The sequence below is a fragment of the Lynx rufus genome, unplaced genomic scaffold (assembly GCF_022079265.1).
Source record: "Lynx rufus isolate CCGP_SWC_20201006 ecotype Redwood Valley unplaced genomic scaffold, mLynRuf1.p SCAF_8, whole genome shotgun sequence".
In the NCBI taxonomy this organism is placed as follows: domain Eukaryota; kingdom Metazoa; phylum Chordata; class Mammalia; order Carnivora; family Felidae; genus Lynx; species Lynx rufus.
The window spans coordinates 79,680,331-79,704,607 of record NW_025814896.1 but is presented as its reverse complement, the minus strand read 5'-3'; the positions used below and the strand labels follow the sequence as shown (position 1 = coordinate 79,704,607).

The following is a 24,277-nucleotide window of genomic DNA, read 5'->3' as shown; positions in this document are numbered from 1 at the left end:
CACTCAACCCCTGGCTCCCTATGCATTATTGTCAAGCAACATTACATTTCATGAAATGAAAACATGTTTATTGTAGAAAATTTGGAAAGTAAATTTAAACAGTCTAAACCTTTAACACCATTGACTGCAAGAAATAATAAGATTTTCAGAAAATATATACCTATTGCACACTATAAGACTTGTCAATGTCTTCTTAAAGTAAGATATATCTCTTTCTAGATTTTGTTTCTTTGTATTTTAAAACCATTGTTAAAATCACTGGGCAAACAATTTTGAAATTTGCTTTTGTGATTTTAGATGAAAATTTTGTAGCTATGTTAATAATTTTCAGTCTGTAATCAGACTGAAATTTTTTTTTCTTTGTGATATCTCTTACTGATTTTATGCTTATAAAACCTCAGGTCAAGTTAATATGTATCTTTTCATTCTATTTTTTTATATCTTAATGTTTCTAAAATTTTGTCAAGAGCTTTTAGATAAAAAATCTAAAATTGATTGCTCCTGATTCTCCATGGTCCATTTTTCCAATTATCATTATTGTGCAACTTGTTGAAAAATATTAAAAAGTTTAATGTTAAAAAACACACTTAAATATTTAAATGTTTGTAAATATTTAAAGAATATTTACTTGACACTTAGTGGATATTAGTCACTTACTGTCTCCATGACTCAATTATGTACTCCTTAATCTGTACCAGTGTGGTTTTGATCCTTTAACATTCTATTAATATGCTGTTTCTTTCGTCATCTGTTGGTGTTTTTTTTCTGTCCTCATCCTTCATGACTGTATTAGTATTTTACACTTGCTCTTCCTCCTTCCTTGAAAATCTTGCCTTTAAGTTCTTTGCTAGATCATTATTTTAGATAATCTATATTCATTGTGCACCATACGCAGGGTTTTTAAATGAATAAGACAGTCCTTGCTCTCACTACCACATAGTAGTGGTAGACACATTAAATAAGGGATTATTCATTAGGTGATGATGAATGAAAGAAAATTGGGAAGGAATAAAGAGGTTTCCTTGGGCAGTGGGAAGAGTGTTCAGAGTTCATCCTCTGTTGACAGTTGAGGAAACTTGAATAAAGCCAGGGAAGGAGTTCTGCACTAGGGATAATAAAGAGGAAAATTGGAAGGAAATTCCGTTAGACTGATAAGAGAAATGGGTCAGATCACACATGGCTTTGTACTCCCAATGTAATGCAAAAAGATAATGCATTTCTCCAATTTTGGGTTTTATTCAGAAACAAGAAGTGTTTGGGATATCTGGCTGGCTCTGTTGGTAGAGCCAGAGTCATGATCCAGGTTGTGAGTCGCAGAGCCAGGTTGTGAGTTCAAGCCCCATGTTGGTTCATGGAGCCTACTTAAAACAAAAACTAATTTGAAAAAAAAAAAAAAAAAGAAACAGGAAGTTTTCTTTTCTAATTTCTCCTACTTGGTATTTACTATGTTTCTCTTCCATTCTGAAGTGCAGCCCTACACTCTGATTTTCTTGGTACTCTTCTCAAAAAGAGTAGGCATTTTGGGGAACTTAACTTATATGGCATACTTTGCTCTTTTTAAAATTTTTTTCATGAAGTAAGATAAGCCTTAAAAAAAATTCACTATATCATTGGAGTTTGTCCTGCTTCTTTTAAGGCTCATGCAGCCGACCTCCTTGCCTATTGAGACTTCTGGGATGTGTGCATCTCTATCTTCCCTGTACCCCTTTCTTTCAGAAGATAAACACTCTCAGATCTACTTAAAGTTGTAGAGCGATTTCATAATCCGTTTTTTGCTCCTTCATACTTGAGGTATATGGTTTGTTTCCATTGTTAACATGGCTCATAATGCAGTGATTTTTCAACTTGGGTGCAGATCATACTAAGTGAGAATTAAGGAGAAAAGGATAATTTGCATAGTTTAAAAAATGTTCTCTATATTATTGCTGCTCAGAATGTGGTTCACAAACCAGTTTGAGTATCACTTGGGAGGTTAGAAATGCAGAATTTCCGGGGCGCCTAGGTGACTTAGTCAGCTGAGTGTCCGACTTTGGCTCAGGTCATGATCTCACGGTTATTGGGTTCGATCCCCACATCAGGCTGTGCTGACAGCTCAAGCCTGGAGCCTGCTTTGGGTTATCTGTCTCCTTTCTCTGCCCCTCCCTGACTTGTGCTCTGTCTCTCAAAAATAAATAAATGTAACAAAAAAGTAAAAATAAATTTTAAAAAAAGGAAATGCAGAATTTCTTACCTCAGACCTGCCAATCAGAATTTACATTTTAACAAAATTCCAGGTGAATCAGCGCACATTAAATTTTGAGAAGCCCTGTTCTAGGTAACTTGCTTACGCTGCTTGTCCCTATTTTCCTTGATTAAGTTCTCAGAAGTACCCATGACTTCTTAATTTTTTTTTTTTTTTTTTTTGTTCATGAAAGTATTCTTTATTTTTAAATGCTCTTCATTTGTTTTTCTGCTCAGGTATTTATAGTGTATTTTACTTTATTTTAGATTGGGATTTTAAAATGAGTTTCTTGCCCTACTGTATAAAATAAATTTAAACTTTAAGGAAAAATTTTTCAATGTTATATAAGAAATATAGTTATAATGTAAAGTTCATTAAAGTCCTTTTGTATTTAAGATTTTTAATAGCTGAATTTCTGTAAAAAGCTAGAATTAGCAATAGTATCTAAAATTGTTTTATTCTATAAATACCTGTTTTTGCTGTTTCAGATCAGTAGTAATTTCACTTCGTCTTCTTCCAAAGTTGTTTGGTACTTTTCAGCAGTTTGGAAGCAGTTATGATACACATTGGATTACAATGTAAGTAAATAAAAGAAACAAAAGTAGTCATTTAAAATGTGTTTGATTATCATAGTCATCAAAGTCCCATGGATATTTTATTACTATCAGGAAGAAAATCTGACTTTTGTTTTCTTTGTAGTTTAAGAAAAATCATGTAACAAGTAATGCTCTAATTTTAGGGTGAAGTTTTGTAGTATATCTGCCAAAGTAAAGGACTCCTGAAACAAGAGACACACTAAAATAAACAACATAGGGTGCCTTTTATTTTTCTCATTACTAGGAATTGATTATAGACATTACATCATGTTAGGGATAATTTCGACACCACCCTGTTACTCTTTCACATTTCCAGAGAATTTAGGATTAATGAATGTTAAAGAATGTTTTCAAGGGTAAGTAGTCTGATGTGAAATTAATCCAAGCTTTGGTAATATTCTTGAGAAAGTTGGCTAACAGGAATTTCATTAATCTGTAAGAATGTGTTTATTTGCTTTATTCAAAATAGACTTTTGGAGAGATTTCAGGGACATTTAGATTTTAGGAAAAATCTATTGAGGGATTCATTTTTGAGGTCAAATAAGATAACTTTTTACCTAATTCCTTCTCACATCTAAGATTAGCTGTTAACAGCACTTGTTTGCTTTCAAAGTGAATATCATTTAGAAAAATTCTTAAGACTTCACGGTAGTTCTAAATAGGATGAAGCCCTCAAAGCCCTTGCTGTTTTTTGCTCTTTTAAATGAGATCTATTTAACCTGAACCTCTATTAAAAAAAAAAAAATCCTCTGCTTTTAGTTAATATTATAGTATGACTCTAGTGACAATTTAATTTGTAAGTGTAGGGAAGGTCTTTCAAATATTATATGACTCTAGTGACAATTATAGTATGACTCTAGTGACAATTTAATTTGTAAGTGTATGGAAGGTCTTTCAAATACTTAACAGAGGCATAGGGAAAAGCATTTAGCATACTTTAAGAAGAATGTGAATCTAGTTTCATTGACTCTTCAAATAGTTTTTAAATGGTTGAATGATAGAATTCTGATGTATTAAAAGGGATTTTACTTGTAGCTAACCTGGGTAAGTTGGTGACATATTTGAGATGTCATCTGAGGAGATTTATATTAAGGAATAACAAAGAATTACATCTTATAGAAGTGGGAAACTTTGTATGGTCAGTTACTTAACAGGTACCTGAACCTAAGTGTATAGAGTTAACCTTTTAGCTTAGTCCTTAAATTAAATGTAAATAAGCTCAGTTGATGGCATTTCACAGGGTTTCCCTCCTGAAGACTGGATCCTACATCTTCAGTGGGTCACTTAAAAGAACTCTGAGCTCCTGGGGTTAGTTGGCAGCAATAATAACAAAAAAAATCCTGTGAATTTATGTGCAGCAGCACTCAACATTTGGTATATATTATCTCTTAAATTCTTATGGCCCATATTTTACAATTGGAAATTGTTATTCCTTATCCACTTAGTAAATCTTTGGGTAACCAGCAAACAGACTTCAAAAGCTTAGGTTACTTGCCCAAAGCCATGCTCAAGTGTATTGGAACTGGTTTCAAACCTGAGGCTTACTGGATGTTTTCTGTGTTAACTTCACCTTCATCAAGGGATTGTAAAGGCGAGAGTAACTTATTTTGAAAAGAGGGCTATGGCAAAAATATGTAAATTTTATCAGAAGTTTTGGAATTTTAATACTTCCGTACATTTTAGCAGATACATTGGTAGTATTATGTGAAATACATTCTGTTAGTTATGGATGCTGTGGACCCTGGGATCTGTGATTGTATTTATCACTTTTCTTTTTTTATTCTAGTGTTTGTAGGTTATTTTGGAGTTTAATACCTGAATTTTTTTTTTTTTAACAAATACTCCACAATAACAAAAAGAAAAATCAAGTAACTTAGTAAGGTTATGTTGTATGTGTACTCTGTGCCAGGCATTCTGCTAAATTCTAAATAATGACCAAGGCACATAGTCCATTCTTGTATGGACTGAATCCTACTATTTTTTAATATTAACTCACATTAGTCATTTATAATTAACACTTGTCAGACATTTTATCCTCTTCATAGAGATTGAATATTTTGAGATTAACAAACAATAATGACATTTTAAATTCATAAAAATTAAGACCTATTGCTTTGTATCTTTCACAGTTTAAATATAAATAGAACCTGTAAATTTTTGGTAATTAGAAGAATTTTTAGATCTGTATTTTTTTCTTTTCCTAGAATAGATTTATTCTCTTCCCCTATGCCTTTAAAATTAACTTTTGCTTTCATTTGGGACAGGTGGGCAGAAAAAGAACTGAACATGATGAAGCTTTTCTTTGATAATTTGGTATACTATATTCAAGCTGTAAGAGAAGGAAGACAAAAACATGCGCTGTAAGTATTTAACTAGGTTAGTTATGTTTAAATACTGATTGTCTTTTCCCTGGAAGATAATGTCCCAGTACTTTTATTCCTTTTCTTTCATATAGTAAATAAATGTGATGAAAATTTTAGTTGTAAAAATTTTAAGAGAAAGAAAGGCTCTTTTTTGTTTTAGTTGGAGAATTTTATAACGTTATTTTTATAATTTTTACCCTTAGGGGCATGTAGGTTGTATAACTTTTGGGGGTTGATTAACCTTCACTGTTTAGTTCTGTTCAAAGTCATTGTTTTCAGGAATTAAAAATTAACTCCCCGCCCCCCTCCCCCGCCATCAGCAGTATCCTTGTGTTACTATATTAGGGCATTGATGCTGAAATTTTAAAATATTTCATCATTATGTGACTTTGGATAAGAATTGGTAGAAATGGTTCAGTGGTATAATGGTATTTAAAGCTTCTTACAGGGACATGTCTGCCGAGAAGGAAACGTAAAATTCAGAAGGTTTCTGCTTATTAGTCAATTGGTGGAGATTGATGGCTAAGTTGAGAAAACCAGTTTAATGTCAATATCAGCTAGCCTTAGTATTTATTGAGAAAATATTGATGTAGAAGACTTCCACATAGATGAAAACTGAGCAGACTGTTCAGAAAAGTCATTCACCTTTAAGGTATACTTACTGACCTCCAAAATTGAATTATTTTTCCCCATAAATCCATTCTGTCTCCAGATTTTACTATGTCCTTCAGAGTCCCACCATCCTCTCAGTCACCTGACACTTGGAGACTTTGGGGCCTTTTTTGTTGTTGTTCGTGTTGCTCTGTCATTTCCAAACATGAGAGATGATGATGATAAAAATAGCAGTGTTCATTGATGTTTACTATGTACCAGATACCATTTAAGTATTAACTTCACGATATGCAACAACTCATTTGAGGTAGGCAGACTCATTTTAAAAATGAGAACATTTAAGCTATGAGATGATAAGTAACTTGCCCAAGGTCACACATTTTATAAATAGTGGCACCAAGGTTATAATTCATTTTATAAATACATTTTATAAATACTGGAATAGTCTGCTTTCTCTAATATTCTTGAGTTCTGCATTATAACTGTCGTCATTGTCTAGTTATCTTAGTGCTAATATATATCCCATGTCTTTTCACAAGTTGACATTCCCACAGACACTGTTCCAGGCCTATTTTCCAACCTCTGGATCAGGCTTCTTGCCTCGTTCTCCCCTATGCTCATTAATTCCTTATCCTTTTTTTATTAGGAATGTAATACAGTACTGGAAGAAAGTACCTGGGCTTGACATTATTTTGATTAGTTCCCTCCCTAATAGACTCTAATTATTTACCTCATGAGTTTTTTTAAGAATTAAATGAAATAATTTAGTAAGTTGCACCTGGCACATAGGTTATCTATAAAGTATAGTTACCTGACTAAAACAAACTATGGTATAAAACAGACAACAAACTTGCCCTTTACCGTCATCTAGATTCTTCACCGTATAAAAAATAAATTTCCAGTTTCTTCAGCCTAGTATTTTTGGCACTCTAAAATCTAAACTCAGCCAATGTTTCCTGTTTTATTACTCAGTGATTTTTTTTTTTTAGACATCCTATTCTATAAGCCTGTCATTATTTCTGAAATACCTCCTTAAATTTATTCTATAGCTTTGTTTACAAAGTTATCTCTACACAAGATGCATGTCTTTAAGTGCTATTAAAATTCTAAGTGTTCTTCATAGTCTGTATCTTCCTTTTAATTCTTCTTGAAGCAGAGGTTGAAGATAATCATGGTTTCCTGAATCTGAGCATCTCCATAGATCTGTAAAAACCACAACAACAACAAGAAGCAGAAATAAAACCACACATGACCCACATCTTGAGCATCTTTAGGAGACAGAATTCAAGTTACTTGCCAGTAGAAAAATGCTAAGTTACAAAAGAACTTTCACCACAGCTATAAGCCTGTGGGCTTGAAGAGCAGGGATGGGAGGCTTAAGAAAGGCGTGTGGAAGACAAGACATAGGTGAATCATCCTCAGAAAGAGAAGGTCCAACATTAAGTGCCAAAAAATAAACACAGGTCTAAGTCTTGATAGTTCATAGCATTGTGTACAGGGAAGTTGCTCACTTTGTTAGTGGAATGATAGGTAGATCATCATATAAGCATTGCTTTTGTGGTGAAAAAGGTAAATAGTGGAGTGGTGCTCTCTGAAGATGAGTTTTATACTTAGGGTACACAGTATCCTTCCAGTCCTCCAGTCTGCCTTGTTGCCTGACATCTTAAGGAGAATAAAACCATAGAGAGATGTTGTCTGGCCTGTTTTGATAGAACTCCCTGGTTCCATCAGGCTGTAGAACAGAGTTGTACATTTGTTACCCTTTGTTAAAGCATACTGACCTCTTGAGTTTGTGGCCCATTATTTTCTAATTGTTCAGTAGGAATTTTAGTAGGCAAGTTCTAAGATGGTCACCTAGGATGAAAAGATTCTTGTGGTATGAAAGCTTTCCCAAATAGACATGTTACATATTTCTCAAATCCAGTGGCCTCTCGAGAAAATCTATCTGCATCAATATTGAGGCTACAATTTTTTTTTAAGGTATTAGTTTGCTGCTAAAGTTTCATGCCATTAGGGAGATTATTTTTGTCCTATATTTCCTGTAATGTCAGAAGCCATGGACATGCCCATGAGAAGATTTCTGTATTAATACTATCTTTGTTTTGCATCTCAAGAAATTCCCTGCTGGCGATATCAGTAGCCAGTGAGACCCTGACAGAGCAGACAGAGTCCTTTGAAGTGTGGAGCCAGTGGCTCTACTATGGAACCTGAAGAAGAGAGGACAAAGGGACTGGGTCCATGCCTTCTAGGGTTCTGGGTCCGTTACTCTGAGTTGTATGTATAGAAGAAGGAAGTATTCAGGAAATGAAAGCACTTTGTACAGGACAAGACTTCATTTCCCCTTTATGTCTGTGACCAATGCCCCCCCAGACTCAGGCTCAGAGAAGTATGGTAACTTACTTAAAATCACAGAACTGATGGATGATACAACTCGAATTTGAACCTGTACTCCAAGCCTTCTGCTATCAAATCTGTCCTTTTTAGTAGAAGGTTGAGAGCTGTTATGAGCTGTTCTTGAATTTTATCTGGATGGCATTCTGGTCTGTGAGTTGCTTACTGTATTCCCTCCTCCCCACCCAGCCATCTTGCCACATGTACTTTCATCTTCACAAAGGGCACTGCGACAATAATGACACAAAAGTTGATCTTTTCTTTGCCAACATTAACATGGGACAGTAAGGAACAGCAAAGGTATATCCACCAAACTTAATCTTTAAACCTTAGAAAACCTTAACTTTAAACTTGAACAGTGAATGTAGGATATTTTGAAACCAGCTAATTTGGGAAGCTTTTAAAATTTTGCACTTGCTTGAAGGTGATAGGAAATTGATTTAAGCTCTTTGACTCTCTGTAACCTGGGATATAGATCAGGGCTCAGACTGGTTGCTGCTGTTTGTTGGCAAAGCAGTTTGGACAGTTCATCCACAACCAGCCTTTGATTTGTAACAGAGAGAGAACTCATGATTGATTTGGGGGGATGGGCTAAATGGGTAAGGCACATTAAGGAAGACAGTTGTTGGGATGAGCACTGGGTATTATGTACAGGGGATGAATCATCGGAATCTACTCCCGAAATCATTACTATACTATATGCTAACTTGGATATAAATTTATAAATAAATAAATTTATTTATAAATAAGTAAATAAATCCCCTCATGATTGATTTAGTTTCATTGATTGGGTGCTCAGATGCCTGTGGGAATTAGAGCATTGTATTACCACAGTTCTCAGGGTTGGTAAAGGAATCCTAAAATGCAAACCTGATGTCAGTCCTCTCTCCCCTCCAACACCCTTCTGTGACCTCCTTTTCCATCCAGAATAATACCACGTTCTTCTGTTTGATATTTCAGGCTGGCCACAGTCTGGCCCCTGACTACTGCTTCAGAAGCATCTTCTACCCACCCTTCCTCCCTCACAGACCAACATTTGTTTCTTAAAATACTGTTTCTTTGCATATGCTTACAAACTGAATTTCAGAGAACCATGTGAAATCACCAACTTAACAAGCCTCCAATTCTTACATTAACCATTGATTTTGTGCACATGAATTATAATCATTTAGATTTGAGGTAACATTCAAAAATGCCAATTTTGTATTAGCTGCATTCTTTATGAACTGGATTTATGGAACTGATATTCGTTAAGCATTTCTTGTTTAAGGAATATAGTGTTATCACTGGCGGGACAGTGATAATGAAACATGCAATTTTTAGATGGAGATGCAGTTTTTTATTTAAATATTCTAATCTATGTGCATATTGCATAATTTCAAAATGGCGTATTTCTTTTGTTCCACTGTTACATTCTTACAAACTTTCTCATCTAATTTAAAAGTATGTTTTCTAATGTTTGCAGATTTTTATAATTTATTAAATAACATAAGTCTCAAACATACCATTTGGCTTTATGACTTTTTTTTGTATAACCAAAGTTATATACAGTTGACCTTTGAACAACATGGGTTTTAACTGCATGTGTCCACTTACATGCAGATTTTTTTTGATGAATATAGTACTGTATGTGTATTTTCTCTTACAGTTTTCATAGTAACATTTTTTTCTAGCTAATTTTATTGTAAGAATATAGTATATAATAATACATATATAACATACAAACTATGTGTTGATCAACTGTGTATGTTACCAGCAAGGCTTCTGATTACCAGTAAGGTATTAGCATTTAAGTTTTTGGGAAGTCAAAAGTTACATACAGATTTTTACCTGCATGGGGTTTGGCACCCCGAAACCCCATGTTGTTCAAGGGTCAAGTGTAACTAAAATATTTAATAATTATGATACAAAAGTGGAATTTTACTTCTTCGGTATAATTTAAGATTAGGGCCATTAAATCTTTAAAAATAATTAAGAAGTAGGATCTTTCAGTTAATTATTTTAATGACTTTTTAAATATAGGTACAGCCATAGTGCCGAAGTTCAAGTTCGACTTCAGTTCTTGACTTGTGTGTTTTCAACTCTGGGATCACCTGATCATTTCAGTAAGCTTTTTAATCAGTCTTTTAATCAGTCTTTTAATCAGTTTTTAGGTCTGTATTGACTCTTGGAAGAGTTGAGTTAAATGTGCTCATGCCTTTAGATTTCTGTAGTGATTAATTAATATTAATTCATATTCTTAATACCAAATGTCCTCAGTATGTATGGCAATATGAGCGTGACCCTGACACATTTTTGCTTCAGTCTCTGAAAATGCCAGTTTCTCAGTGGATAAACAACTCATCTCAAGAACAAGATATTTAGGGTAGGAGAAGATACTGTGTTTAGGAGTACCTGTATTTTTATTTCTTTTAATTGTAGAATCCTTCTTTCACTCTCGTTAGAAACAGCCACTGTCTATGTATTATTATTAGAGGTAATCTTACCCAAATTTGCTTGGCTTCATGGGTGATAGAGACATTTAGAAGACCTTCCTTTTACTTAGATTAATCTCAAATTCAATTTCATTAAAAATTAATCTTAAAAATTAGCCTGGTAAATTCAGGGTGTGGATCATATCTAAATCCACATGCTAAATGTTCTCAGAAGAGAAGAGGAAGCTTGATTTATTTTGGCCAGAGCTCGTTTTCTCTTGCTAGACAGATTGTGTTATTTTTCACCGTCCACACTCTTTCTGTGTGTCCCATGTCAACCCAAACCAACCCAGACTTGGGTTAGGACATTCCCTTTCTTTAGCTATGGTTAATATAGTCAAACTGTTACAAAGTGTTTTGCTAGCTGAGAGGTGTCATTATGGCTCTCTTAATGTCCACATCTATGCTTGAGATACACTGCTTATTTTACTGTTTAATTTCTTCAAGTTAAGCTCTTTGTAACAAATGCCACTAAAATGATACCACAAGATTATAAAATGAAGACACCTGTTTTTGATAGGAAGCTTTTGTTTCATATTGTTAGGTTTTTTATCATACCCATTATGACTGACGATATACAAGAAATAAATAATGTAAAATATAAAAAACCAATCTTATACATGGATAAGTCAGACCAAGACAGATACTGTCCGCAAAAATAATTTCATATGACCTTTAAGTTTCATGTTTATTTAGTATAGATTCTCACTGGAAGCCATTCACTACTCTTATCAGTATTTGAATAATGAATTATTTATTTTGCTGTTCCCATCTCAGGGAGCATGGTGTAGATTCTTTGTGTATAGTCTTAAAACAGGTACTGTTGAGGTAGAATCAAAGCGAAGACTTCAGTTCTCCCTTATGATTAATTGTTCTTCTCTTATTGGCACAGTTCCTTTCAGGGATGATATAGTTATTCCAAAGTTATATTCAGTGAGTGAATACTGATTTAATATACCAATATCTACTTTCTTAAAAAAATTTAGTACAATCTTATGCATTGCCTATTGAATATGAATTGGTGATTTCAGTCATTTATGAATACACTTCTGTTTTATCATATAGTTTACTGTAATTAACCTGGATACTGTTTTTTTGTTTTTTGTTTTTTGGTTTTTTTTTTACAACTCTTTTCTTAATTATTGAATGTATTTTAAATTAGATCCTAAAGTTGGTTCTGGATTTTTTGTTGTTATTTTTTAATATTGTCTCCCAGGGGTATAAATTCTTCAACCTGTATGGTTATGTGAGAAACTGATAGATACCTATTTTCTGATCAGATTCTGTAGACTGATACTGCTACTAGGTAAATATTTTCTGAAGCCTTTTTTTCTATTCTGGATCTCATCTACTTTTCCCAAGAAAGAGGTTTCTTATGATTGTACCGTATTTTCCCATCCTTTCTGATTCGGGAGCAACCCAGGCTTTGGACCCTTTATGATATACTTTAAAAATCCCTGTGATGCTTTTATTCTACCCTTTCAGATTTTCTCCTTTATCCACATTCATATTTGTGATTGCTTATAATACCTTCTTTTTGGTTCTGAGCCTTTCTTTTGCCTTCTTCCTGCCAGACTTTGGAATCATTTAATACTTGGGTCAAAGTACCACACAGATTTCATTTCATTACATTGGCTTCCCAGCTAATTGAATATCCTGACATGTTGCTGTTTTCTTTTTTAGGCAGTCAATTACATTTTGCTTTATTCATCATACACATCCTTTTTTTCCCCATCATTTCCAAAAATAATGCTCATTGATATTTATTGTTTCTCTTCTATGTGCACAGAATGATCTTTAAACGTGATGTGTGTGCACTGTTAACCCTTAAACCTTAGAACTGACTCCTCAACTTTGAGGATTACCTCACCTTAATCATGTTTATTGTAATACAGTGGTATGTCCGTATTACTTATATTTTGCCTTTTGAAAGCATAAATTGTGTGAAATCTCTTGTAAGATAATTTTTATAAAATGCTATAAAATAATCTCCTTGATATTTTTACATATAGTGGTGCTTCTAGTACATTGAATTAGGACTAAAACATTGTATGTACCATGATCCAAAATTTGTAATTTTTATCTAGGGTTAAGTTTAGAGCAAGTCGACATTTTATGGCATTGTTTAGTAGAAGATTCTGAGTGTTATGATGATGCACTTCATTGGTTTTTAAATCAAGTTCGAAGTAAAGATCAACATGCCATGGGAATGGAAACCTACAAACATCTTTTCCTGGAGAAGGTAATTTTATTTCTTGACAGTTTTATTGTTTATGTTCTTTTTCCACATTTCCTTTTTATCTCTTGAAATACAAATTCTGTAATGTTCATTTTTTCCTCTTGTGACACAAATTTTTAAAATAGACATGTACTGTTTTTCAGCAGTCCTTACATAATTTTGCCACTTAGGTTTTACTTTAATTTTATCCTCTATAGTCTTTATATTGATATGAATATGAGTAAGAGCTGTATTCTCTGAATCTTCCTTAGTTAAATGGCTGTGGTTTTAGCCAGTCCTATGGGAGATACAAGCCAATCTCCACATTTTTTGTAGATTCCTAGAAAGTCATTTTTAGGAAGCACTGTCATGTCACGTTATTAAAGATATTTTTCTATCCAGTTTTTGTTCTTTTTTATCAGATGCCACAGTTGTTTCAGGTAATAAATTTCCATTTTAATTTTGAAACATTGATGATAATAAAGCACTAGACTTTATTTTATATTTATTTTTGAGATTACATAGGCTGCAGAATCTCACATTACTTCTGTGGTAGAATTGAATATATATGAGTGAGTTTTGGTACGTATAAACTAAATCATTTAATAGATCTACTACAAAGCTACACATGACCTTTGGGTATCTTCATTTCAATCCCTGACCTATACACAAACTGTACATGTAGCTACACAATCTAACGAATGTATATAGGATAGGTATACAATAAGTGATAAAATGTTTTATTCATGCCCTCTGATTTGGAGCTAGTTATAGGTATATCTTAAAAATTGAAACAGATACTAGGTTTCAATTATGACCTGAATAAAATTTTCATTAAATTAGTATCTATTTTAATTTTTTAAATCAGCACTAAAAATTTGAGCGGATACATTTTCTTCTTCATTGGTTTCAATAAAATTAACTTTGTTAAGTTTGTTAATCTAAATTCAATAAAATGCATTAATCATCACACTAAACTAGCTTAAAATTTTTTTTTTTAGATGCCCCAGCTAAAACCTGAAACAATTAGCATGACTGGGTTAAACCTGTTTCAGCATCTCTGTAACTTGGCTCGACTGGCGACCAGTGCCTATGATGGTGGTTCAAACTCTGAGGTATGGATTTAGACCTGTTATTTTATTAGGTCAGCTTAAGGAATTTTTCTTTTATTTCTCAAAGTAGATTACTGAATTATCTTACGTAGTCTACCAAGCAGAGAATTTGCTAACTATGAAGACTGTTATTCTTAGGTTTTAAAAAGCTTTATCTTTTGGTTTTAAAAAGCTTTATAAAGCAGATATGGTGATTTTTTTTTTTTTTAACAATTTCTTTTCATGTTTATTTATTTTGAGAGAGTGAGAGTGAGACAGAGCACAAGCAGGGGAGGGGCAGAGAGTGAGGGAGAGAGAGAACCCAAGCAGGCTCTAGCTGTCAGCGCAGAGCCTGATGTGGGGCTCCAAGTCACCAACCATGAGATCATGACCGGAGCCAAAACCCAAGAGTCGGACGCTTAACTGACTGACTGAGCCACCCAGGTGCCCCAGATTTGGTGACTTTTTTGGTATCAAAGGTAATCCTGGTTGTGCTTAATGATAACTTATTACACATTCCTTAGAGCAGAAGAGGCAATCTGAGTGTTCTTTTAGTCCCCTAAAAACTCCTAGATAACATAATCAAGTAGTTTTGTCAGTTTGAAGGTTGATTTGTCTAAAATCTGATTTTTATGCCATTTGTTGTTGCCAGGCTTTTACTTGCTCTTGGACAGCACTATGGAATAGAATCTACCTTAAATCATCTCTGACCATGAGGCATGACCATCCTTTGATGAATGCTCATGAATTGCTAGACTTATTTCTGGCTTACTGTTCTGTTTGCCTCATTGGGTGGCTTCTGGGTTTTCTTGAATGCATTAATTCTTAGATTCTTCTAATACAGACTAATTATTTGAAGTCTTCATTGGACGTTCCAGTTTATTAATGCTAGCTTTGATTGAGAGTATCTACTCTCATTTTTCATGAATTTTCATTAGAAATTGAGGCTGTGTTTATAAAGACAGGGAAAACTGATGTTAACCTGTGTGGTAAAGAATAATTTTAATTGGATCTGCAATGCTTTCATAGGATCTTCTTACCTTTTTTCTTTGTTTGAATAGTATTTTTTTTTTTTTTTAATATTTTGGTCTTAATTCTTACTTTTATACATTTCAACTTGGTAATTTCAGGCAACCAGACAGATCTGTTTTACCTAAGTATTCATATTCTAATTTTGAGGTAATACTTTTTAAGTGATGATATGAATGCTGAGGCTGTTCAGTTACCTATCAGAAGGGTACCTTGCTTCAGCCTGCCCAACTTTTGAGAATTTTGATTCCACCTTTTCTGTTTTCAGTGAAAATACTCTCTTTGTCATCTCATACTTAACATCATAAATTTAAGTGACATTTGGGGTTAGCATATTTTTAAAATTTTTCTGTGAATATCTTCAAGCAGTGGCTTTGTCACAGTAAGTTGGATGAAAGCATTGAAACTTTTTTCTGCTAATTATGTGTGTTTTGTTTTTATTCACCTATAGCATGTTGTGGGGATTTGAGTTTTTCCCTCTACATAGTCACAACTTTTGAGTGAAACATTATGCCCCCTCCACACACACAGAGTTAACTGCTTTATAAATAAGTAGTTTTAGAACCAATAAAGATATATTTCAGTAGTTGAGGAAACTTCCAAGGCTCTTATCATAATTTTTATTATTTAGTAACTCTGTAATAGGAATTGCCTCTGAGTACTGTATAGGTTATTAAAGGTCTTTGATAATGTGTGACTTTAAGACTTGTTATTTCAGTCTTCTAATCATTTACATTGTTTGGCAAGTGATAAAATTTATAAATGTCATTATATTTTCTTTCTTAGCTTTGTGGTATGGACCAATTTTGGGGCATTGCTCTAAGAGCACAGTCTGGTGATGTCAGTCGAGCAGCCATCCAGTATATTAACTCCTATTATATTAATGGTGAGTGATTTGAAATACTGTCTGTGAGGATTTTTATGTGAGAATCTTTTGTTTGGCTATTTTTTGTTTAGTTTTTTTAACATAGCTAAACATTTGATTTTCAGGTAAAACGGGTTTGGAGAAGGAGCAAGAATTTATTAGTAAGTGTATGGAGAGTCTTATGATAGCTTCTAGCAGTCTTGAACAGGAATCACACTCAAGTCTCACTGTTATAGAAAGAGGACTCCTTATGCTGAAGACACATCTGGAAGCATTTAGGAGAAGGTAATTTTTTTTATACCACATTATTAACAGTGAATTTCAGGCTTTTTTTTTTTTATTGCTGACATGTACAAAAGTATTCTTAAAATTAAATTAAAGGTTTTGTTGGGGCAGGTAGAAAGCTTAACTTACCACAGGTGAAGGGTTAGTAATAGAGGTATTTTTATTCATGATATGTACCACTTTGCCATGAAATAGGCAATATAGGTTCCCAGTAAATATTGTGGAGCTTTAAAAATTCTTAAACACTGAGAAGATATGCATGAATAAGAATCTCTAGAAAGAATTCCACCTCTAAGAAAGTATTACTATGATTGAAAGGCAGAACACCACCACCAAAAAACGTTTCTAAAACCCTCACCAAGAACATCAAATAATCTCTCATAGTTGAATCAAGTTGAGTCATTTGTTTCATTTGCTGTTTTTTTTTCTTCCTGGACTAGGAGACAGTATTTTAATTTTGAATTTCCATTTACCATGGAAACATGATCAAAAAATTCTGTGTTAATGAATATCTGTATAATTAATTTAGACATACCCTGTGTAATACAGAAATAAAGCAAATTAACATTTATGAATATATCGACTGAAATGAGAGGTGAGTAGATAGTTTTAATTAAGAAATTCTGTTTGTTAAAAATCATGAGTAAATGTAAAAATACAAAGAACTGTGTTGGAAAAAATTGTTAAAATTAATCTCTCAACTTCAGAGGTTAGTTTGATAATGAATTTTACAATTGATATTTATTGAGATTCTACTTAAAATATCAGGAAATATTGAATAAAAGATATTCTACACATTCCTTATAAATAACATGGCTTCATGATTTCATATATTTGGGCATTGCAAAATTCTTTATTTTGATTATGATTGCAATTTGTGGGAATTATACTTAAGTAATTCCTTGTGTTTTTAAAGAATGTGTAAGGGAACTCTAGAGTTTTTTTGAACAGAAACATCACAGTGCCTTGTAACTTTTACCACTGTAAAAATAAAAAATAAGCAAATGTGGTGATGTGTCTTATTCAAATTCATTAAAAAATTAATACATACTATTTATAATAAATTCAGATATTTTACTAAGGGAATACTACAGAAAATTAAAGTCATTGTAATCTATCTCTTCCTATTGGAGATAGTTACTGTTAATGAGATGATATATATTCTTCCAAAATATCCTTTTTTGCTGCAGAGTCTACAAACCACAAACCAAAAAGGGCCTATTGGTTCAAACCCTTAGTCTTCACACAGTGTTACCTGTGTTTTTCGAATAAGTATTTATTTTAAAAGTCTTTAAAAGTAAATTAAATTTCAATGGTGCTTTTTATAAGTTGAATGAATTTCAGTTCAAAAATCCCTTCTCAGATATACAATTTTTTTCTAACTCATGAAAAATGATTATAGTATCCTTCGATAGAAATCTTTATATTTGTTCATGTTTCACTCTAGAAGTTAATGTTGGTATTAAATAACTTACATAAATACTTATTTTTTGGGTGCCAAGTAGAGAAACTAGGAAACGAATATTCAAAAAACTAAGATCTAGTGTAAAAATGTCAGGTATTTTTATGCACATCTTTGTGTAGTATCACTGTACAATTTCAAGTGCTTAATGTGCTTAGTTCTGATTTAAAATTGCCTAACATTTATAGAACTACAGTATAAAGTAATTATTGTGTTTATGTGTTCCTTATATTAAGAGAGTATATAAAACTGTCTTTTAAAAAAGATTTTCTTTAAAAAGAAAAAAGGTTATAATTTAAACCGTGGTTCTCAGCCATAGTGATTTTGTTTCCCAGGGTACGTTAGATAATGTCTGGAGACATTTTTGATTACCACAGCTGAAGGGAGAAGGGACTACTGTTGGCATTATAGTGAGTGGATAGAGACCAAGGATGCTGCTAAACATCCTATAGTGCAGAAAGCTGTTTCCCCTACGTCCCCCTGCCCACAACAAATAATTATCTGGCCTCAAAAAATTAAGATCACTCTTTTGCTCAGCCATAAAAGCTGGACATTGAATACCTTCTAGGAAATCAAGTCCATTTATTCCTTTACTTTATGTCCTATTCTAGAATTGCTGGGTAGTTTTTGACATTGGTAATTCTTTTCTTAACTAAATTCAGGTATCTTGGATCCTGTCTTCAACGACTGAAAATCAGTTAGAAAACTGACAGTATATTTAGTGAGTCACCTGCTAGATGCCTTTCTTCCTAAAGATTAGTCTTTGTGATTTTATTTTATAATTTTAGCCGTCATGGAATCAGTACTCAAATTCTGTTAGGCTGGTTAACATATATTTACTAGGATACATTTCTGTCTCTGAAAAATGTTTCCTAATCCTTTTTTTCCCCCTCTTCTGAATGTAGGAATGAAAACTTGCCATTTCACTTTCTGGATTAGTTTGTTGCTTTAAATTCCTCCTGCCTCTACTACTTCCCTCCACTCCCCCCTTTAAAAAAAAATAAGTAATCTTCTCAATGGGTTCCCCCCCCCCCCAGTAATTTTTCTTGGAAACTATTTTTTAAAGGAACTCTTAGCTGTATTTATGCATTAAAGTTTAATTCAGTGTGATGAATCTAAACTTAGTGCTGTAGAGTACATTGGAATATGCTACAACCTTTTGTGGGCTTTTTCATTTTGTGAAATATTAACAACTTCTGTAACATTTAATATGGGTTAAAATGATATTCTTCCTATGTGTGGTTTTTGTGTGTTTTAGGTTTGCCTATCATCTCAGACAGTGGCAAATTGAAGGCACTGGTATTAGTAGTCATTTGAAAGCACTGAGTGACAAACAGTCCCTGCCGCTAAGGGTCGTATGCCAGCCAGCCGGACTTCCTGACAAGGTAGTTACACAATTTTAGTTTCAAAATTGATAACATTTCCCAGCTCAAGTAACTGTTTTTGTTGTATTTTTAAATTGGTTGCATCTCATATTTCAGATGACTATTGAAATGTATCCTAGTGACCAGGTAGCAGATCTTAGGGCTGAAGTAACTCATTGGTATGAAAATTTACAGAAAGAACAAATAAATCAACAAGCTCAGCTTCAGGAGTTTGGTCAAAGCAGTCGAAAGGGAGAGTTTCCTGGTAAGTCCAATGTTTAAATTTTCATATTTTCTAGGTTCTGTTATATATGAACTTAGAACCTTTGGTATCTAAGGTTCTAGATACCTTTTGGTATCATGCCATTGATTCATAGGGAAGTATTAAGGGTTGCTTCAGATGTTTTTTGCAAACATTTTTCCTCATTTTTCTTAAAATTTTATTTTTGAAGTTGTTTGATAAACAATAAGAGAGTTAGAAGTTTAGGTTTCCCTGCACTACTTAAGTACCCAGTTGTACCCAATAAATTTTCTTTGCTATTTTGATATATTTTGTTTCCCTTTTTACCCCAGAGCATATGAAAATAATACACCCTTAAATCCCACCTGTACATCTCCCCTTCCCTCCAAAAGAGTATCATATTAAATTTTTCATATAGGCCTGAAAGGTATATTCCATTCCTCCTTTATTGTTACCACTAGTGCATTTTTAGTGTTTTTCCATAGTACATAAAATATGAGTTAATCAGAGGAACAACCATGAAAGGAAGCTGTTATAATATCAGATCTTTAAATTTTAAGTAAAATGTAATAGGCTAAGTATATATTTAGAAAAAAAAATCTTAAAGTTTAAAAGCTTAAGGATTTTCAACCTGCCTATGTGCAGTAATTCTTTGGCATCTTTTAGTAAGGTGGATCATGCTTAAGATGGAACCACAAGTGTCTTCTCAAGTATCAGATCTTTAATTTTGTTCTTGATTAATTAATAAATATTCTTGGTACCATAGAAGAGTTGTTGAAAAGTGTCCCTCCTACCCCTATCTCTAAACCATCCATTTCCCTGCTTCTGAGGCAAATGCTGTTGTTGTTTTCTTACATACCCTTTAAGATATACCAAGATTTGGGGCGCCTGGGTGGCGCAGTCGGTTAAGCATCCGACTTCAGCCAGGTCACGATCTCGCGGTCCGTGAGTTCGAGCCCCGCGTCAGGCTCTGGGCTGATGGCTCGGAGCCTGGAGCTTGTTTCCGATTCTGTGTCTCCCTCTCTCTCTGCCCCTCCCCCGTTCATGCTCTGTCTCCCTCTGTCCCAAAAATAAAAATAAAAAACGTTGAAAAAAAATTTAAAAAAAAAAAAAAAGAAAAAAAAAAGATATACCAAGATTTAATGTAAGAATATTCATGTACTTAAAACACATGGTAGCATAAATGGTAGCATTCTATTTATACTGCATGTGGAAAGTCACCTCATTAAATCTACATATCCTATTATATGGTGGTGCCGTGATATGTTTTACTAATCCTCTGTTAATGGACATTTAGGTTGTTTGCATTTTTTTTTCTTTTTTTTTTTTTTTTGCCATTTACAAGCATGGCCACAGAGAATATCCCCACACCTATCTCATCTAATGTACATTGGGGTAAATACCTAGTTATGGGATTTTCCGGTCAAAGGTATTTTCTTTAGTTATGTTGAAATATATTTTACATAAAGAGAATATGAAATGTGTCCATGTACATACCATCCAGATTAAGACCTGAAACATTATTAGAAGCTACATGTGTATCTCTCTTTAATATCCTCTTTTCTACTTCTCTTTAATGATGTCTTGACTTTTTAGTTTATTGTTTTTTTGTGTGTTCTTTGTAGTTTTACCTCTAATGTATATATTCCTAAAAAATGTGTTTAGTTTTGTGAAAATTATAAGCACAAATTTGAAAAAGGAAAAGGGGAATACAGTTGTTATTAGAGGATCACAGAAGGAAACAAGCTAAAGAGAGTGTTTATTTTAACTTAAGGGTTTATAAAGCTTCATCTGAGGATGTCAGTGGGAAAGTTCTCAAGTATAGGTCTTGTGCTGTATACACCATTGTGCTGTATAATGTTGGCAAGACAGTGGAATACATAACAGAAATATGTTGGGTATTTATTACTTTTTCTAATCTCTTCATGACCTACTACAGCTCTCAGGAATAGACTAAGAATTTCTTCCATGAGATATGAATGTTTTCTCCTGATTCAGATAAAAGGACATGGAGATGAGAGTAGACACCTCACCACCATATGGTGAAGGTAGTTCAGGTACAGATAAGAATCCAGGTCAAGTCCACTTGCCATTCCTTCCACAGGGAAGATATCATGCAGGTAACAGGAATTTTGGTCATGATGGCCCCTCAGTAATGCATTTCTGTATTATCACTGATCCTACTTTTATTCTCCAAATCTGATACATAGCAGTATGATACATTTTATCATCCTCTTGGTTTTTCTCTTTGCCTCTGTCTTATGTTGGATATCCTTTTTTTGATATCCTATACCTTTTTTATTGGTTCATTTTTTTTCTTTCTGGAATACAATGCAATTGTTCAGTAGCTTCTCGAGAGATTGGATGGTGTAAAGTTTTGATTCTTTGAATAATCAAAAATTTTCATGTTTTTATACTTAAATGGTAATTTGGCTGGGTACACAAGTCTAGATTGGAAATAGTTTTGTTTCAGAATTTTAGAGGTATTGCTGCATTGCATTTCTTCTGTTGCTGCTGTTCCAGAAACCATTTGCTTTCCAACATTTTTAATATATTCTGTTTTCTTCTTTTGTAGGGTTTAATTAGTCTTCTCCTTGTTCTCAAATTTTGTAATACCCGGTCTGAGTATTTGGTCTGTTTTCAACTAATGTGATGGGTACTTTAGTTTTTAGTTTGGCAACTTGTATCTTTTAATTTGGGGAAATTTTCTTGAATTAGTTTATTGTTTTCCTGTCCACTATTTAATAATTTCTCTTTCTAGGAATTCTTTATTATCTACATGTTGCATCTCTTGGACTATTCCAAATTTACTTTTTTCATGTTTCATTTCTTTGACTTGAACTGAACTTCCGGTGAGATGTTTCAGCTTTATTTTGCTCAAACTTCTTTTGAGTTTTTCATTTTTTGCTGTCATGTTTTTAGTATCTAACATCTCATTTTTGTTCCTTGAGTACTCCCATTTTCATGGTTAACATATCTTTTTGAGGCTATTTGTTTTTAATCGTTGAATCTTTAAAAATCCAGACTCCTGTTTCTGCATTTTAAATAGAATGTTTAGCAAATTATCTGGTTATTTTTTTATTAGTTTCATGTCATCTTTTCTCTTTTTTATCATATATTTACCATTTTGGCACTCCTCATTCCCATATATAGATCAAAATTTCCATTTGATTTCTTTCTCTTTATTTTCTTTCTTCTAATAAACTTCCTTTAAAAATGTTTGTACTTCCAAGTCTTTTGGTGGTATATTTTCTCAAGCTTTTGTTAAGTTCATTTTGCCTTCTCTTTTGAAGGATATTTTCACTGGACATAGAATTTTAGGTCAGGAAGTGTTTTCTTTCCAGGACTTCTTAAGGGGCTACCCAGTGTCATTTGGCTTGCAGAGTTTCTGATTGAAAGTCTTTTTTTTCCTGTCATCCTTTGTGTACGGTATGTCTTTGTAACTGTGGTTGATTTTAAAGAATATTTTTGCTGTTGTTTTGGTTTTAAAAATTTTTTTAAAGTAAGCTGTACTCCCAAGGTGAAACTTGAACTCAAGACCCTAAGATCAAGAGTTGCTTGATCTCCTGACTGAGCCAGTCAGACAGCACAAGAATTTTTTTTGACATTGGTTTTCAGGGGATTGATTTTAACGTGCCTTCTTGTTTCTTTGTGTTTATGTAGTTTGGGTAAGTTTAACTTCTTAGGTCTTTGGGTCTGTAATATTTACCGAATTTGAAAAAGGTTAGCAATTATATGTATTTTTCAAATATTTTTTTTCTTTTTCCTTTGCCCTCAGCCTAACTTCTGGGCCTCTAATTAAATATATCCTAGACTATTAATGTCTCATAGATCACAGACTTGATTTTCTTTTCCTTTTCTTCTTCCCCTCTCTTTTTCTTTTTCTCTTTCTTTCCCTCCTTCTCCCTCTCTATTTTCCCCTCCCCCCTTTCCTAGTCTTTGTCAGGTGTTGATCTTATTTCTGTGTTAAACCAGTATAAATCAAATGACAGGTTATAAGCCTATCTCTGGTTTGACATTTATCTTTTTGGGGTCTTGCTAGTTACCACTTCATTTGTTTTTCAACTTGCAAACTTGGTTGATATTATCTCTTCCCTTTTTCCCCCCTGTCCAATAATTAGTAAAAATTTTAAAATTCAATTTATTGGAGTTTCAAAGGATAAAAAGTATATATATTTAATATACCATCATAAGAGGGTTTTTTTCAGATTTTTTGTTGCTTTTTATTGGTTAGAAACATTTTTTGAATTAAGACTTAAAATTTTTAAAAGTTGGTAACTCTTTCCAGAACTCTTAAGGACTAAGCAGTTCTTATGTTAAAAAAGACGCTTTCAAAAGTGGTAAAAGAGGAGCATCTGATGGCTCAGTCAGTTAAGCATCCCACTTTTCCTTTTGGTTCAGGTTATGATCTCATGGTTTGTGAGTTCGAGTCCCACATCGGGGTCTGCACTGACAGTATGGAGCCTGCTGCTGAGTCTCTGTCCCCCACCCCCCCCCGCCCCTCCCGCATCCCCCTCAAAAATAAATGTAAAAAAATAAATATTTTTTTAAGAAACTGGTAAAAGATGGAAACCTCCGTTAATTATAAAAGCCAATTCAAACCATTATAATCAAAAGTTAACGTATAGTAAGTGTAGGCCTGTCTCATACCAAATAGAATTCAAGAGCCTAAATCAAGTACTAGCCATCTTAATTCTTTTTGGAACAAAGTTATGTGCGCTTAGAGTATCTGACACACTGGGAACCAAACCAGCTATATATTATCTTAGCATTCCATCACAACTAAGGATTTTTTTATCTCAATATTGTAAAAAATATAAATAATCATAGATTGTATTATCTCAGTAAGGTAGAAAAGACATTTAATAAAAACCTGCCAAAGTATCAGAAGTTGAATGTAGAGTTTTTATTGAGATATATAAATGAACACTTGACTAAGTGGGTATGCCAAGCATGTTTCTGTACACATATTATAATAGAGATACCAAGTTAATTTATGTCTTAATGTATTCTATCTGAAATCTTAATGGAATTTTTATTTTAAATTTGATGAAATTATTCTGAA

The 24,277-nt window shown here is 33.2% G+C and overlaps 1 protein-coding gene across 5 annotated transcripts in view; it reads left to right on the top strand.

Moving 5' to 3' along the window:
- The window catches only part of USP34 (ubiquitin specific peptidase 34), a 251,225-nt gene that overhangs the window by 126,958 nt on the left and 99,990 nt on the right, over positions 1-24,277 (top strand). For 4 of the 5 annotated variants that reach the window (XM_047068664.1, XM_047068662.1, XM_047068661.1 and 1 more), the window contains 9 exons: positions 2,710-2,799; positions 5,082-5,177; positions 10,206-10,288; positions 12,745-12,899; positions 13,877-13,990; positions 15,782-15,881; positions 15,986-16,145; positions 18,866-18,992; positions 19,089-19,236. In XM_047068664.1, the coding sequence (XP_046924620.1) occupies positions 2,710-2,799; positions 5,082-5,177; positions 10,206-10,288; positions 12,745-12,899; positions 13,877-13,990; positions 15,782-15,881; positions 15,986-16,145; positions 18,866-18,992; positions 19,089-19,236 (1,073 nt within the window). The remainder of the gene's footprint in view (positions 1-2,709; positions 2,800-5,081; positions 5,178-10,205; positions 10,289-12,744; positions 12,900-13,876; positions 13,991-15,781; positions 15,882-15,985; positions 16,146-18,865; positions 18,993-19,088; positions 19,237-24,277) is intronic. The other variant, XM_047068663.1, reaches the window with a different exon arrangement.